General features: G+C 37.1%; 1 protein-coding gene across 5 annotated transcripts in view; it reads left to right on the top strand.

Moving 5' to 3' along the window:
- SHLD2 (shieldin complex subunit 2) overlaps positions 1-14,709 on the top strand; it is a 132,467-nt gene that overhangs the window by 92,337 nt on the left and 25,421 nt on the right. For 3 of the 5 annotated variants that reach the window (XM_049894348.1, XM_049894344.1, XM_049894345.1), the window contains 2 exons: positions 2,173-2,379; positions 13,799-14,033. In XM_049894348.1, coding sequence (XP_049750305.1) covers positions 2,173-2,379; positions 13,799-14,033 — 442 coding nt within the window. Of the gene's footprint in view, positions 1-2,172; positions 2,380-10,364; positions 10,455-13,798; positions 14,034-14,709 lie in introns of those variants that run through there. The other 2 variants (XR_007518492.1, XM_049894347.1) reach the window with 2 other exon arrangements.

The following is a 14,709-nucleotide window of genomic DNA, read 5'->3' as shown; positions in this document are numbered from 1 at the left end:
TTTAAAAAGTAGGTTTTAAAAGCTCATATACAATAAACCAAAAAAACCAAACCTGTTGCTATAAATTGATTCTGACTCATAGCGACCCTAAGAGTCGCTAGCTATGAGTTGTATATAATAGGATTCCATTTTAATAAAAATGTATCTGTAAATATGTGTACACATTTAAAAAACTGGAAAAGTAGGTACCAGATATCTTTGTGTGGTAGTATCTTTATACCTTTGGTGTGAATTTTATGTGTGTGAGCGTTTGCATTTATTCTTTAAACTTTTGTTATGAAAAATTTCAAACATATACAAAAGCAGAACAGTATAATGAACTGTAGTACCATTACCCAGTCTATTAAAACATGACCGATCTTATTTCACCTATTACCTCTCCCTTTTTTTTACTGCCTGAATATTTTACAGTAAATAAATTTTATTTTATGATTAAAAAATAAAGGTACCTAAAAACCTCCTTTTGAAAATAGAATAGGTAGCGATTGGAACATCTGGCTAACAATTTAAGAAAATAAACAGTTAAATACATCCTTCACGTTTGTATCAAAATAAATTCCAGATGCATTAGAGATTCAATTTTCTTTTTTACACTAAACAATGGGTAGTAGAAGAAAATAGAGGCAAACTTATTTGGAATGATAAAGGTTGGCAGGTTTAAAAAAAAAGCAAAAACTACTATACATAAAACCTACCATATACAAAATTAAAGCACAAGTGATAAGCCATAAAAAAATGCACTCAGAAAATAATCTCTAAGGAAAACTGGACAGAGGATATGAACAGGCAAACCCCTAATGAAGAAATAAAAATGGTCAATAAAGATTGAAAAAAAAAAAATTACTCTCGCTAGTAATTGAAGACACAAATAAAGCAAATAGGTGATAGATAATTTTTCTCCTAAGAAATTGATAGAGAAGATAATGGGGCTAACAGCCGCTCTCACAGACTATTGGAGATATAAATTAGCAGAATCTATCTTGAAGACAATTGACGGTACTCATGGAAAGCCTTAAATTTGGAATACTTCTTGGCCCAATAATTACACCTGTAAGAATTTAACATAACTATGCATAAAGTGGTAGCTAAAAATATGTTTAGCACTATATTTTTTATAATAGTGAAAAATGCCCCCAAGTAGAGGATTGTTATAATAATTTTTAAGATTTTTTTTTATGTAATGGCTTATCATGCAGTATTGAAAAATAATGTAGAATAATACTTAATGATATGTAAAAATATGCTTGATATCTTAAGTGAAAATCAAACAAATAAAAAAAACTGGATGTCCACTGGAATGTAACTGTTTATTTAGGGGCGATGAAATTATTGGTGTTATTTATCTAGCTTGTCTGTGATTTCTAAACATATTTTATAATAAAACAAAGTTATTTAAAAAGAATGGTTTTAAGCAGCAAGTTGGAATATATATGTTTTAGTTCTTTAATGATGCTTTGTCTATGCAGATTTAATGACTTAAGATTGTCTAAAAAAACAACTGTCCAATCAAAGAAACTCTGAGGTGGGTGTGAGGTGTGAATTAGACTTATGGCCTGAAGTAAGTGGGAAACTAAAAAGACAGCTGTTATTATCAGGAAAACTAGTGCTAAGAAACTTTCTTTTGTTTTATTACAGTTTTCAAGTTCAGCTTTTTAATGTAGGTTATGGTTATTTGGTGAGAAAGTCTGTGCTGCTGTGGTTTTAAGAATTTGAACTATTATTGAGATCATTAAAAATAGGTGTGACCTTGTCTAAATTTTTTTTTTCCTGAAAAAGTTAGCTAAATGAGATAACTGAGGTGTTGAAATATCAGCAAAATATTGGTTATGGCAGACCTATGTCTATTTCATTGTCCTTATGGTTTTTTCTTTTTTAATCTTTACCTGTAGATATCAAAATAAAAATTTGCTATTCTGCAAAGCAGTTGACTATGATTAATAAATTATAAGTGTGTAGGAGACCAAGAAGTCTTTAGAAAAATTTTTCATTAAAGTTGTCTGTAGCATCGTTATCTTGTTGCCTTAATGCAACATTCGTATTTTGTCTATTTCTACCTAAATTCCTTAGGTGATAAAGGTTGTGTTTGTGTAGTTGAATCAATCGGTTTAATCTGATTCTGAGCCTAGACGATTTCATTTTTGGTGACTTTGTGTTTTTATTTGTTTGTTTAAGATTATATCTGGGAATTTAAATATCTTTTTGTCCAGCGAAATTGCATAGTAGAAAACCTAGAATTGCACACAACACCGTGGTCATCCTGTGAGTGCCTGTTTGATGATGATGTGCGGGCAATTAAATTTAAAGCGGAATTTCAAACAAGTACACCATCCTTCGTGGAGATGTCAGATTTGGCAACATACCTAGAGGATAAGTGTTCAGGTAAGATCTTTATATATATCAAATATTGCTACTTTTAATATAAATGAAGAAGCTACCATTTGTAGGAAAAATCTTTACCTGATTTTTATATCTTTTAAAAAATCTTTAACTGAATATAAAACAGAAAGATAGATCTTTGCAAATAGCTAGACCAGATACTGGCAGCTTCTTAGCTTTTTGCTTCTAATACTTAGAGGTTAATTTGTAATTATTAGGAATCATTTAAAAATATTTTTTGTGTATAGTTTCCAGCAGTTCATCATTTAATAAATCAGAAATAAAACAACCCTAACCAGAGTCACTGTTGAGATAGATATTTTATCGAGCCACTAAGCTTTCATAGATTGAATAAAATGAGATGCATCTGCTGGTTCACTTGGTTCCACAGTTTGAAATTTTTAACAAAGAAGAAAATATTTGACCAAATATTTTTATCAGATTTGTCTGAGATTACTATTTTTGGTGCCTCTTCTAGATTAGGTTATTGAGAATAACACAAAAACTTTGAGTCTTGTTATCGAATTTTAACTTTATTCTTCTAAAGAATTTTCTGAATTATAGGTGGTTTAAAATTTTATTAAATGCTACATGCATTTTAAGTGAAATAAGATTATGTTTACAATTCTCCTAATAAAAAGAGTTTCGTCAAAAACGAAATAATTTGAAGGTAAGGGTTCACATACTGAGATTCTCAGGTATATTTCTGGATCTTTTTTAGTAGGATGCTATGCCCCTTTTTGGTACTTCCACAGAAATTTAAAAAGTTGTATCGTAATCAAACCATAGGATATTTCAGAGTTAGTACTTTTTACATATGATTCAGAGTGTTCCATTAAAACATTTTTAATAGGGCTTTTGCGGCAATATTTATAAATAAACCACTTATTTAAAGTGTACACATTAGTGAGTTTTGCCATATTTATAGACCCGTAAAACCATCACCACAGTCAAAGTAGTGCCCTTTCTTCCCTTTTGTAATTTCTCTCCCCTACCCCTCACTGGCCCTCGTCCCTGTAGGCGACCACTGATCTGCTTTCTGTCGTGAGAAGTTAGTTTGAATTTTTTATACTTTTATGTAATAGAATCATACGGTATTTGCCCTGTTTTCTCCAGCATCTTCCATTTAGCATATTCTTTTGAGACGCATCCATGCTGTTGTGCACATCAGTAGTTCATTCCTTTTCATTCTGCTGTGTGCATATACCACGATCTGTTTACCCACTCACCTGATGATGAACGTTTGGCTTGGTTCCAGTTCTTGGCAGTTGCAGATAAAACATCTGTGAACATTTGTGCAAGTCTTTATATGGAGATATGCTTTCTTCTCTTTTGAGTAGATAACCTAGGTGTGGGATAAATAGCTAGGTCATATAGTAGGTGTGTGTTTAACTTTTTAAGAAACTGCCCAACTGTTTTCCAAAGTGGTTGTACCATTTTACATTGCCACCAGCAGTATATGAAGGTTCTGTTTTCTCCACACCCTTGTCAACACTTGGTATGGTTAGTCTTTTTAATTTTAGCCATTCTATTAGGTGTGTAAAGAGCCCTTGTGGCACAGTAGTTAGGCGCTTGGTTGCTAACCAAAAGGTCGGCAGTTCAAACTACGAGCTCTGCGGGAGAAAGATGTGGCAGTTTGCTTCCGTAAAGATTACAGCCTTGGAAACCCTATGGGGCAGTGCTACTCTGTCTTACAGGGTTGCTAGGAGCTGGAATCGACAGTTTCAACGGGTTTGGTTTTTTATTTTAATAGGCATGTAGGGATATCTCTTTGTGGCTTTAATTTTCATTTAGTTTCTGGGACTGGCTAATAATATTGAACATCTTTTTATGTACATAATTGCCATCCATATATCTTAATTTGGTGTAGTGTTTATTCACACATTTTTCCCATTTCAAAAAAAATTGGATGGATTGTTTTATTACTGAATGTTGAGGGTTCTTTGTATATTCTTGGTCAAGTCTTTTTTAAGGTGTATACTTTGCAAATATTTTCTCCCAGTCTATGGCTTGTCTTTCCGTTTTTTTTTTTTTTTTTAACAAGGTCTTTTGAAGGTCACAAGTTTAAGTCCAGTTTATCCATTTGTTCTTTCATGACTTGTGCTTTTAGTGTCATATCTAAGAAATCTTCGCCTAACCTAAGGCCGCTAAGGGTTTTCCCCTCTGTTTTCTTCTAGAAGTTTTAGTTTTAGTTTTATATTTAGGTCTGTGATCCATATTGAGTTAATCTTTGTACATGGTATAAGGTATAACTTGAAGTTATTTATTTTGTATATGGATATCCAGTTGTTCCAGCACAGTTTGTTGAAAAGATTATTCCTTGTCCAGTGAATAACCTTTGCATCTGTTGTCAAAAATCAGTTGTGCACATATGTGTGGGCCTAATTCTGAACTTTCTTTTCTGTTTCATTGATCTGTTTGTCTATCTTTACACCAATACCACACTCTTTAGATTAGTGTAGCTTTATAATAAATCTTGAAATTAGGTAGTGTTAGCCCTCCAAGTTTGTTCATTTTTTTTCCCGAGGTGGTTTTGGCTATTCTAGGTCCTTTCTATTTCCATATAAATTTTAGAATCAGTTTGTCAATTTTGATAAACAAAAAAAACCCTGCTGCAGTTTTGGTTGAGATCGTGTTAAAGTTATAGATCAATTTGGGGAGAATTGACATTTTAACAATATTGAGTTTGCCAACCCATGAACAAATATATATCTCTCCATTTATTCTGGTCTTCTTTAATTTCACTGAGCAATGTTTTGTAGTTTTCAGAGTACAAGTCTTTCACATCTTCTGCCAGAGTTTTGTATTTTTATGCTGTGGTTTTTGTAGATTTGAGTTTTCTACATAGACTGTCTTGTCTGTGAAAGAAGACAGTTTTACTTCTTCCCCTCCAATCTGAATGCCTTTTCTTTTACTTGCCTCATGGCTTTTGGTAGAACCTCTAGTATAATATTGAATAGAAGATGTGAAAGTGGATATCTTAACCTTGTTCTTGATCTTAGGGAGAAAGCGTTCTTTTTTTCCATCATTGATTACATTGTTGACAGTAGGTTTTCCGTAGATGGCCTTTAGCAGGTTTAGAAAATACCTTTCTACTCCTAGTTTGCTGAAGGTGTTTATCAGGAATGGGTATGGAAATTTGTTAAATGCTTTTTTGTACCTATTTGAGCTGATCATAAAGTTTTTCTTTTTTAATCTTTTTAATATAGTTAATTACATTGATTGATTTTTATATGTTAAGCCAACCTTGCATCTATAGGGTAAATCTCACTTGATCATGACATAGAATCATCTTTTTGCATTGTGGGATTGAGTTTTCTAACATTTGTTAAGAATTTTTGTATCTGTGTTTATGAGGGGTATTTGTCTGTAGTTTTCATCTTTTCTTAGAATGTCTTTTCCTGATTTTGGTATTAGGGTAATATTCATCAAATGAATCGGAATATAGTCCCTCATTTATAATTTTCTAGAAGACAGTGATCAGAATTTGAATGATTTCCTCCTTAAATGTTTGATAGAATTCTCCGGTGGAGTAATCTAGACTTGAAATTGTCTTTATTGGAAGGTTTTTAACTACAAATTCAGTTTCTTTAATAGAAACAAGGCTATTCAGGTTGTCTGCTTATTCTTTAATGAGCTATGATAGTTCATGTCTTTCAAGAAATGCATTCAGCAACAACCAAAAACAAAGGGGTGCAGGGTTGCAGATACTGATGATACTCATTAGACGTAATCAGTAACCTCATGAGATTAGTTCTCTTGGTTTGGGGGCCTTGGGGCTGTGGTCTCATGGGACAATAGAGTCAGATGACATAATATAGTTCTTATAATTTATGTTTTACTTCCCAATAAAGTGAGTAATGTATGACATCTTAAAAGCTTACAAGTGGCCATCTAAGATACAACTGCTGGTTTTTATTTGTCTGGAACAAAAGAGAAAGAAGGAAACCTAAGAATCAGAGAAGGAACTGAATTGCAGGACTAATTGTCTACATGAACCACTGTTTCTCCACCTTGAGACCAGAAAAACTAGATGGTGCCGGGCTACCAGTATTGAACGTTCTGATCAGGAACATAATAGGGAAATCCTGATAAGAAGGGAGAAAATATGAGGAACAGAACTTCAAATTCTTAAAGAATCCAGACTTAATGGATCTATTGGAGTTTGGAACAGTCCCCAAGATAATGACCCTGAGTAACTTTTCAAACCTTGAATTGAAGCTATTCCCTGAAGTCACTTTTAAACTAAGTAACAGTTTAGCCCAAAGAGTAAAGATTGTCACCCTTGAGTATTGCATTACTTTAAAAAAAAAAAAAAAAATCAGTATAAGACCAAAGGGTCAACAGCTATTTCAAAGCATAGATGAGAAGGTTGAGGGGGCAGGGAGTTTAAGTAAATAGAAGTAAAACAACAAAACAGAAATAATGAGAATGTTGACACAATGTGAAGAAATTTAACCAGTGTCACTGATCATTTTGTCTAGAAGCCATGAAATGGGAGCAGGTTTTACTGTGTATATTTTCACCAAAAATAAAATTTAATTAAAAAAGTTGGAAAAAAAAAAACTGCACATAAACCCTAAAACCAGATGCTAAGCCTAAATATAACTCTTAACCCTAACCCTAACCCTAAAAATAACCCTAACATTAAACCTAACTTTCTTAATTATCTTGTGCTACTATAACAGAAATACCACAAGAAGATGGCTTTAATGAGCAGAGATTTATTTTCTCATGGTTTAGGAGGCTTGAAGTCTGAATTTAGGGTGCTGACTCAAGGGATGGGCTTTCTCTGTCATCTCTGGAGGAAAGTCCTTATCTCTTTGAGCTTCTGCTCCTAGGTGGTCTTCCTGTGGCCTGGCATCTCCCTTCCCCCATCTCTGCTTCTTTTATGCCCATTTAATCTCTTTTATATCTCACACCCTACACTAATCCTAAACAATGCATTCCAAAAATGGATTATAACCAAAGGCATAGCGGTTAGAACAACACATATTTTGGGGGGACACAATTCAATCCATAACACTAACCACTCACCTAAAACTAACCCTCATCTTTAACCTATTCCTAACAATATATATAACCCTAATCCTAAACCCAACTGTGACTGTAAAACTAAACATAACCCTAAACTTAACCCTAAACCTAGCTGTATTCCTAACACTAAATTGTGATTTTAAACCTAAGTCCAAAGATAACGTGAAACCTAACCCTAACTCTAACTCTAAACATAAACCCAACCCTAACCCCAAACCTAACCCAATCCCTAACCCTAACCCAAAGTCAAGCCCTAACTCTAACCTTAAAACCCAACATTAAACTTGAAGCATAACCCTAACCCTAAACATAACTCTTAACCCTAAACCAAACATAAACCTAACCCTAAAACTAAACATAACCCAAAATTAACCCTAACACTCTCAGAAAAAGAAAGAAATGTGTTCATTTCATCTAATTTGTTGACATAGCAACAACGACAAAAATTCATTGGCATAAAGTTATAATATTCCCTTCCTATCCTTTTTAATATCTGTGAAATCTGTAGTGATCACCTCCCTGATGTGATAATTTGTGTTTTCTGTTTTTGTTTTTGTTTTTTTTTATGATTAGTTTATCAGTTTTACTGATCATTTCAAAGAACCGCCTTTTGGTTTCATTGATTTTTCTCTGTTGTTTTTCTGTTTCATTGATTTCTGGTCTGATGCTTATTATTTCCATTCTTCTGCTTAACTGGGTTTTACTTTCTCTTCATTTTCTCATTTTTTAATGTAGAAATTGGAAATTGAGGTCATTGATATGAGACCTTTTTTCTTTTCCTATATGGGTGTTTTGTGCCATAAATTTCCCTCTAAGTACAGCTTCTGAGTTCTTTACCCAACACGGTGGATTGCAAGGTTTTCTCCTCTAGCTGGTAGGGAAAGGCATTATTTCCCGCCCTGTGTGATCCTTTCAGATAGCTCTCCTTGGCCTCAGGTCACATTTACTGAGCGGAAAGCTATACTTAGCTGAATTCTGCAGGAGGACTCTCAGTACTCCAGAGGGCTCTCCTTTCAGCTCTCGCCTGTCCAGTACCCTGCCTTGTGAACTCTAGTCCCCTCAGCCTCTCTGGACCCCCAGCTCCATCTCCCCTTAACTCAGAGAAGCCATCAGGCTCTGTTCGAGTTCCCCCTCCTTGTGCCACAGCCAGGAACTCCAGTCTGTAAGCTGAGGCAGTGACAGGGCTCACATTTTTTGTTTCTCATTTCTTAGCGGTCACTGCCCTTTGCTGCCTACTGTCCAAATTCTTGACATTTAATACATTGGGTATTTCAGTTGTTCCGGGTAGGAGAGCAAACCCAGTCCCTGTTACTGTACTTTGGCCAATGCCAGATTAAAAAACCTTATTATCGTTGTCATGTGCTGTGGAGTCTATTCTGACTCACAGCGACTCTGTATGACAGAGTAGAACTGCCCCGTAGGGTTTCCAAGGCCGTAATCTTTGTGGAAGTAGACTGCCACATCTTTCTCCCTGGAGCGATTGGTAGGTTTGAACCGCCGACCTTTCAGTCAGCAGTGAGCACTTAACCACTGTGTTACCACGGCTCCTTAAAATAACAAGACCCTCAAAAAACCCGACTTTTAATTGAGTAGCCAAAACCAAACCAACTCATTGCCATTGAGTCAGTTCCAACTCATAGCGACCCTATAAGGACCGAGTAGAACTGCCTCATAGGATTTCCTAGGCTGTACTCTTGGAAACCCTGGTGGCCTAGTGGTTAAGTGCTATGACTGCTATCCAAAGGGTCAGCAATTCAAATCTGCCGGGCGCTCCTTGGAAACTCTATGGAGCAGTTCTACTCTGTCCTATAGGGTCGCCATGAGGTGAAATTAACTCGATGGCACGGGTTTGGTTTTTTGTTTTGGTACTCTTCAGACCGTGGTGACGTAGTGGTTAAGCTAACCAGAAGGTCAGCAGTTTGGATCCACCAGGCGCTCCTTGGAAACCTTTATGGGGCAGTTCTACTCTGTCCTATAGGGTCGCTATGAGTCGGAATCAACACGACAGCAGCAGGTTACGGGTTAATCTTCATGAAACAAATTGCAACGTCTTTTTCCTGTGGAGCCACTGGTGAGTTTGAACTGCTGACCGCTGACCTTTCAGTTAGCAACTGAGCACTTACCCACTGTGCCACTACGGCTTTTTTTTAATTGAGCATAGAGATTTTATTTCCAGGGAAAAACTCCCTACACCCAAGCTTACATTGAAACATTTGTTAATATGAATTTAAGGTTAATAATATTTCTGGTAGGCAAACACAGATGATAGAAAATTGACAAACTTTTGTACTATAAAATTTTTATACCACTTTCAAAAATGGAAGTAAGTTGCATGTGGCCACAGAAGTCTCTAGATTTATACCAGCTGGTGAAATCTTGAATAATGTAGCATCATAGAAGTTCCTAAACCAGTTTCATATTTATATGCTTCCCGTCCCCTCAAAAAACACCCCACATGCTTACAGAGCTGGTCCCCACGAGAAGAAACGCCATAAGGCAGTAGAGGGGCTACGTTACTGCATTTAGATGTTTAATTTGGTGTCATGGAGAAGCCAGCTTTGTTACCTATTGCTTATACAAAACAGTTACCTACTGGGATTGGAGACTTAGATTAAAAAGTAAATAAAACAATAACAAAATAGGTGGCCACACCACTGATGATTAGTGTTACCAAGGATATAGCCCCAGGGACTTTGGGGGTGAGACTAGGAATGAGGGGTGTTGTTGGAAACCCTGGAGATGTGCTCTTCATTGGGAAACATGCCAGAACTCTGTGCTGTTACAGTCTGTCCTGGGTTGGCTCTGTTCACAGACCCTTTTAGCCTTTTTCATTTTCTTTATGTTCATCTATGAGGGTTGAATTCAGTTTCTAGCATTGTTTGTGTGTTTTTAAGGCAGAATTTGAGAGAGCGCAAGGAAGTACAAGTATTTTTTCCTTACTTATTTTATAGTTAATTAAATACAAGGAGGAAGAAAGGGAGATCAGCGTGAGAGGATTTCCTCAGGAGACCTGCTCTCTCAGCAGAACTAGACCAGAGTGGGTAAGGCTGTCTGTGACTCCTTGCAAAGGAATGAAGATGCTCACTGGGTGTCTTAGCCTCCCATCAGCAGAGTATCAGCACCCAGCTCGCTGGAAGCCTGGGGGAAGAGGAGTCCCCATTCAGAATGGCCTTTTTACTTCTTTTCAAGAGGTGTAGAAATTTACAAAATGATAGAAGTGGCATTAACATTCTTCTAACATTATTGAATGCCTTCATTAAATATTTTCTTAGTGATTTTACATGTCTCAGAAGAGGTGTGGTATAGAGTGTGCGATAGTTTATCAGATATGCTGACTCTGGAGGAAACAGAAAAGACAGTAAGAGACTAGAATGATGAGCTCGTGACCAGGAGTTTACTACCTCCTAAGGTGTACAGCTGTTCCCAGTCCCAACATTTGCTTGTATATCTCTCCACTGCAAAAAGGTGTGTGATATCTGAACATAGTTTGAAATGGGGCCAAGGAAACTCTCCCAGCAAGAAACCTGTTGTCTCAGCTTTTAACCTACAAGGCTTTTATTCCTCTACTGAAAGCTCCCACAGGTAATAAAGATTGTCCAGCTTTCTTATCGCAGTTTACAAAAATATAGACGGAATGATTTTTTTCCTCCAAAACCATACAAGTCACCTCACCAGAATCTCCCAGCAGAGGTACACTCTTCCATAAATCACTCATGCCTCAATGTAGTTTTATTTATTTGAGCAGCTTCTTAAAGGATATACGAGGATTTGAAGAACTAATTGAGACTTTTTAGAAATCAAGAAATAAACTTTGCAATGGAAGAGCCAAAGGACTGGGCAGTATAGGCGGTAGTGATAGTAATGTCAACAATAATAATAACATGAGCAACACCTACCTACTCTAAGGGGAGGAATCGTGTGTCCCTGTTTATTTCATCCGCACGGTGGAAAGAACACATCCCCTGCACGATGCCTGGGGAAGCCCATCCCTCATCTGTAGGTGGGTTTTGAAAGGCTTTTTGCCTGCCTGAGTGTGAGTGTCAGAGAAGCTCTCCCTCCCTGCAGGTCCTTTTAGGCTGCAGGCTGCAGATGCAATACATACCCAGGGTGTCATCCCTGGGGGACAGAAGCCAAAGAGGTGGTGAAGCTGCAAAGACAGTGCAAGCCTAAAGATGGGAGCTAACGCCTACCTTCTCCTCCCTGGGAATCAGCATGTCCTGTGACCTAAACAGCTGAGGTTTTAACCAGAGTTTCTTAGGATGTTAACGCTAAAAAAAAAAACGCTAAGTTTTTTTTTAACAGAATGAAGAACACATTTGTCTACTGTCTTAAGAAGGCTTTGAAGTGAATGGCAGGCAGGGAAGAGAATGCTCAGATACATAGACCTCACTAGTATGAAGTATTGTAAATAATTTAGGAAAGAAGAATGTCTGGCAGATAGTAGATACTCAGTATTGGTTAAATGAGTGAATGAACACGCCTCAGAGCCCTGAGAGTCACAGGAGAAACATTTAGTAAATGCAGATCTTGGTGCTCATGTAGCTGTATACCCAATACCCTGTCCAGAATAATCAAAACTCAATGAAATTGAAATATAAGGTTTATTCTCAGCATTTTTTCTATGTACATAGAGGGAGACCATGCTGATTAAGGGGGGAAAAAAAAAGCAAATGGCTTGAAGTAGGCTATTTACAATGAGGTTTCTAAAGAGAATAGGAGGGAGAAGAATAGAAGATCAACCACTGGCTAATCTTAATGCAATTGATTGAACCCTGCCCTGCCCCTTTTACTGAGATCACTGATACCAGGTTAGTAGGTGGTCTCTGGCCTGGCAGCTGAAGATTTGCCCCCCACCCACCTGCAGCCTTTAAGCCTTTTGAAATTTAAATTAAGTAAGCCTAGAGTCTTTTTCATTCACTCAGGAGGTAATGTTTTCGCTATTGACTGCTCTTCCAACAGGAAAGAAAAACCATTTTTCACTTTGGGTGGAAAAAAACAGGCCAGTGATGCCACCAAAAACCAAAACCAAACCCACTGCCGTCGAGTCAATTCCGACTCATAGCGACCCTATAGGACAGAGTAGAACTGCCCCATAGAGTTTCCAGGGAGCGCCTGGCGGATTCGAACTGCCGACCTCGTGATTAGCACCCATAGTACTTAACCACTACACCACCAGGGTTTCCAGTGATGCCACAGGCAGATTAAATTTGGGTCAGGAATTTTTAGGTTCCTGGATAAGAAAAGTCTCTTGAAATAAAACTAAAACATCTATTTTTAATAAAATAGATCCCACAACCCATAGTATGGATGATGATGGGCAGGGAATTGAAAAAAGAAAGTTTAATCAAAAAGAGAATTAGCTAGTGGTATGTTTTTTCTGGATAAAATAAAGAATAGTAGAATAACTCACCTCCGTCCTAGGGTAAAATCACCACAAAATTACAGTAAAGTAAAGAAAGATTTTATTTAGCATGTGCTCTAGGAGGAGGCAGGAGTGGGAATGAGCAAACGTGCTGCCGGAGCCATGTCTGCCAGGGTCTGAGGAGTGGTAGGACCATCAGTTTATATTGACATTACCAATGGGTAAGATCACTAAAAGTTTCACCTTTTCACACATTGGCTAAAAGCTACTAAATCACTGTGATTCTGCATTTTAAATTGTCTTTCTGAATAATCAGCGGTACACGTTTCAGTAGCAAATCATTGGTCCAACAAATCTTAACTGTTTACTAAATGCTGATAGAAAAAGGTAAGAGTGGAAGATACGTGGGCCTTTTGTGCTCTTTCTAAATATTTGTTCCTGTGAAAGGTTTCCTAAGAGATGTTCCCCAAGATTGTCCTAGCTGTTTTTTCATACCTCAAGGCCCAGTTGCTGTGTCCTCGTGACCCCAGCTCCAGAGGGGGGTCACGTTGTTTATATGGAAGGACAGGGAACAATGGTTCCAATTTTAACTCTCGAGTCACCTCCTATTTGGATTTCGATGGTGGTCAGTTACAAGACAGAAGACAGGGCGGGAGAGAGGGCATGTTAGCTAGTTTCATGTATTTGACGCGATTTCTCCTAAAAGAGGGGTTAAACTTATTTTGTGTGATTCCAGAGGGTAGGAAGAAAGAAAACATCCATCTGTTCAGCCGAAATAGCCAAATAAATCTTCACTCTAAGTTGCAGGCAGATAACCTCTTCCATTCTAGAGTAAACACTGAAGCCGTAAGTACGGGTGAGATTGTCCAGGAAAAGAGTGGAGAAGAGAAGACCGAGAACAAGGCCTTGGATGTATGTGTTACTGTAAAGTGATTGTGAGTCAACTATGTAGTTAACTATGTTTGTAAATTAGTATAATTTTTTGTTCTAAAATTTATATTTATTTTTGTTTGCCTTTCATAGGAGTGGTTCTAATCAAAGCCCAGATTTTAGAGCTGGTGTTTCCTATTATAGTGGCCCAGAAGAGGCAGATAACCCTAAACGCGCATAGTTCTCTGAAGAGTATTTTCTCTTCTCTTCCCAACATTATATATACTGGCTGTGCAAAATGTGGATTGGAACTAGAAACTGATGACAACAAGATCTTCAAACAGTGTTTCAGCTGCTTGCCATCTGCTATGAAGAAAATATACTATAGGTAAGACAAGCAAGCCAGTTGGATAGAAAATATTTATTACCATAGACTGCAAAGGACCAAAAAATTATGTATTCCAACTCTTAATTTCTTACCAGAACTGACTGGAGCTAATCCAAAAACGAAACCAAACTCACTGCTGTCAAGTCGATGCCAATTCGTAGTGACTGTATAGGACCAGAGTAGTACTGCCCCATAGGGCTTCCAAGCTGTGACTCTATACAGAAGCAGCCTGCTACATCATACTCCCACGGACCAACTGGTAGAGTCAAAGCCCCGACCTTTTGGTTGGTTAGCAGCTGAGCACTTTAACCACAGCATCACCAGGGCTTCTGTGGAGCTAATCCAAGAGAGTAGATTTTTTTCTTTTCAGTGATGAATTGCAAAAATTGTCCAGTGATCATAATAGTTTTTTTTAAAACAGCAGTTGGGAGATTTTACTGTTTGCAAGCAGCTACACTGTAGAAAGATATGTATACGTTTTTAACCAAGATCTAAATGATTCATAAACTCATTTCCCCACCTTAATATATAGTTGGAATCTAAAGGTTAAAATTGTCATATGATCTCACCTCTGACTTGCTGTGGAAGCCAGTAAGATGTTTAACCTCTCTGTGCCTCAGTTTCCCTATCTTCACATTAGAAATTAAGGATATCAAAAGTTCTTTGGTAAAATTGC

The sequence above is a fragment of the Elephas maximus genome, chromosome 8 (genome assembly GCF_024166365.1).
Source record: "Elephas maximus indicus isolate mEleMax1 chromosome 8, mEleMax1 primary haplotype, whole genome shotgun sequence".
Taxonomy (NCBI): domain Eukaryota; kingdom Metazoa; phylum Chordata; class Mammalia; order Proboscidea; family Elephantidae; genus Elephas; species Elephas maximus.
This window is presented reverse-complemented; position numbering and strand designations above follow the sequence as displayed.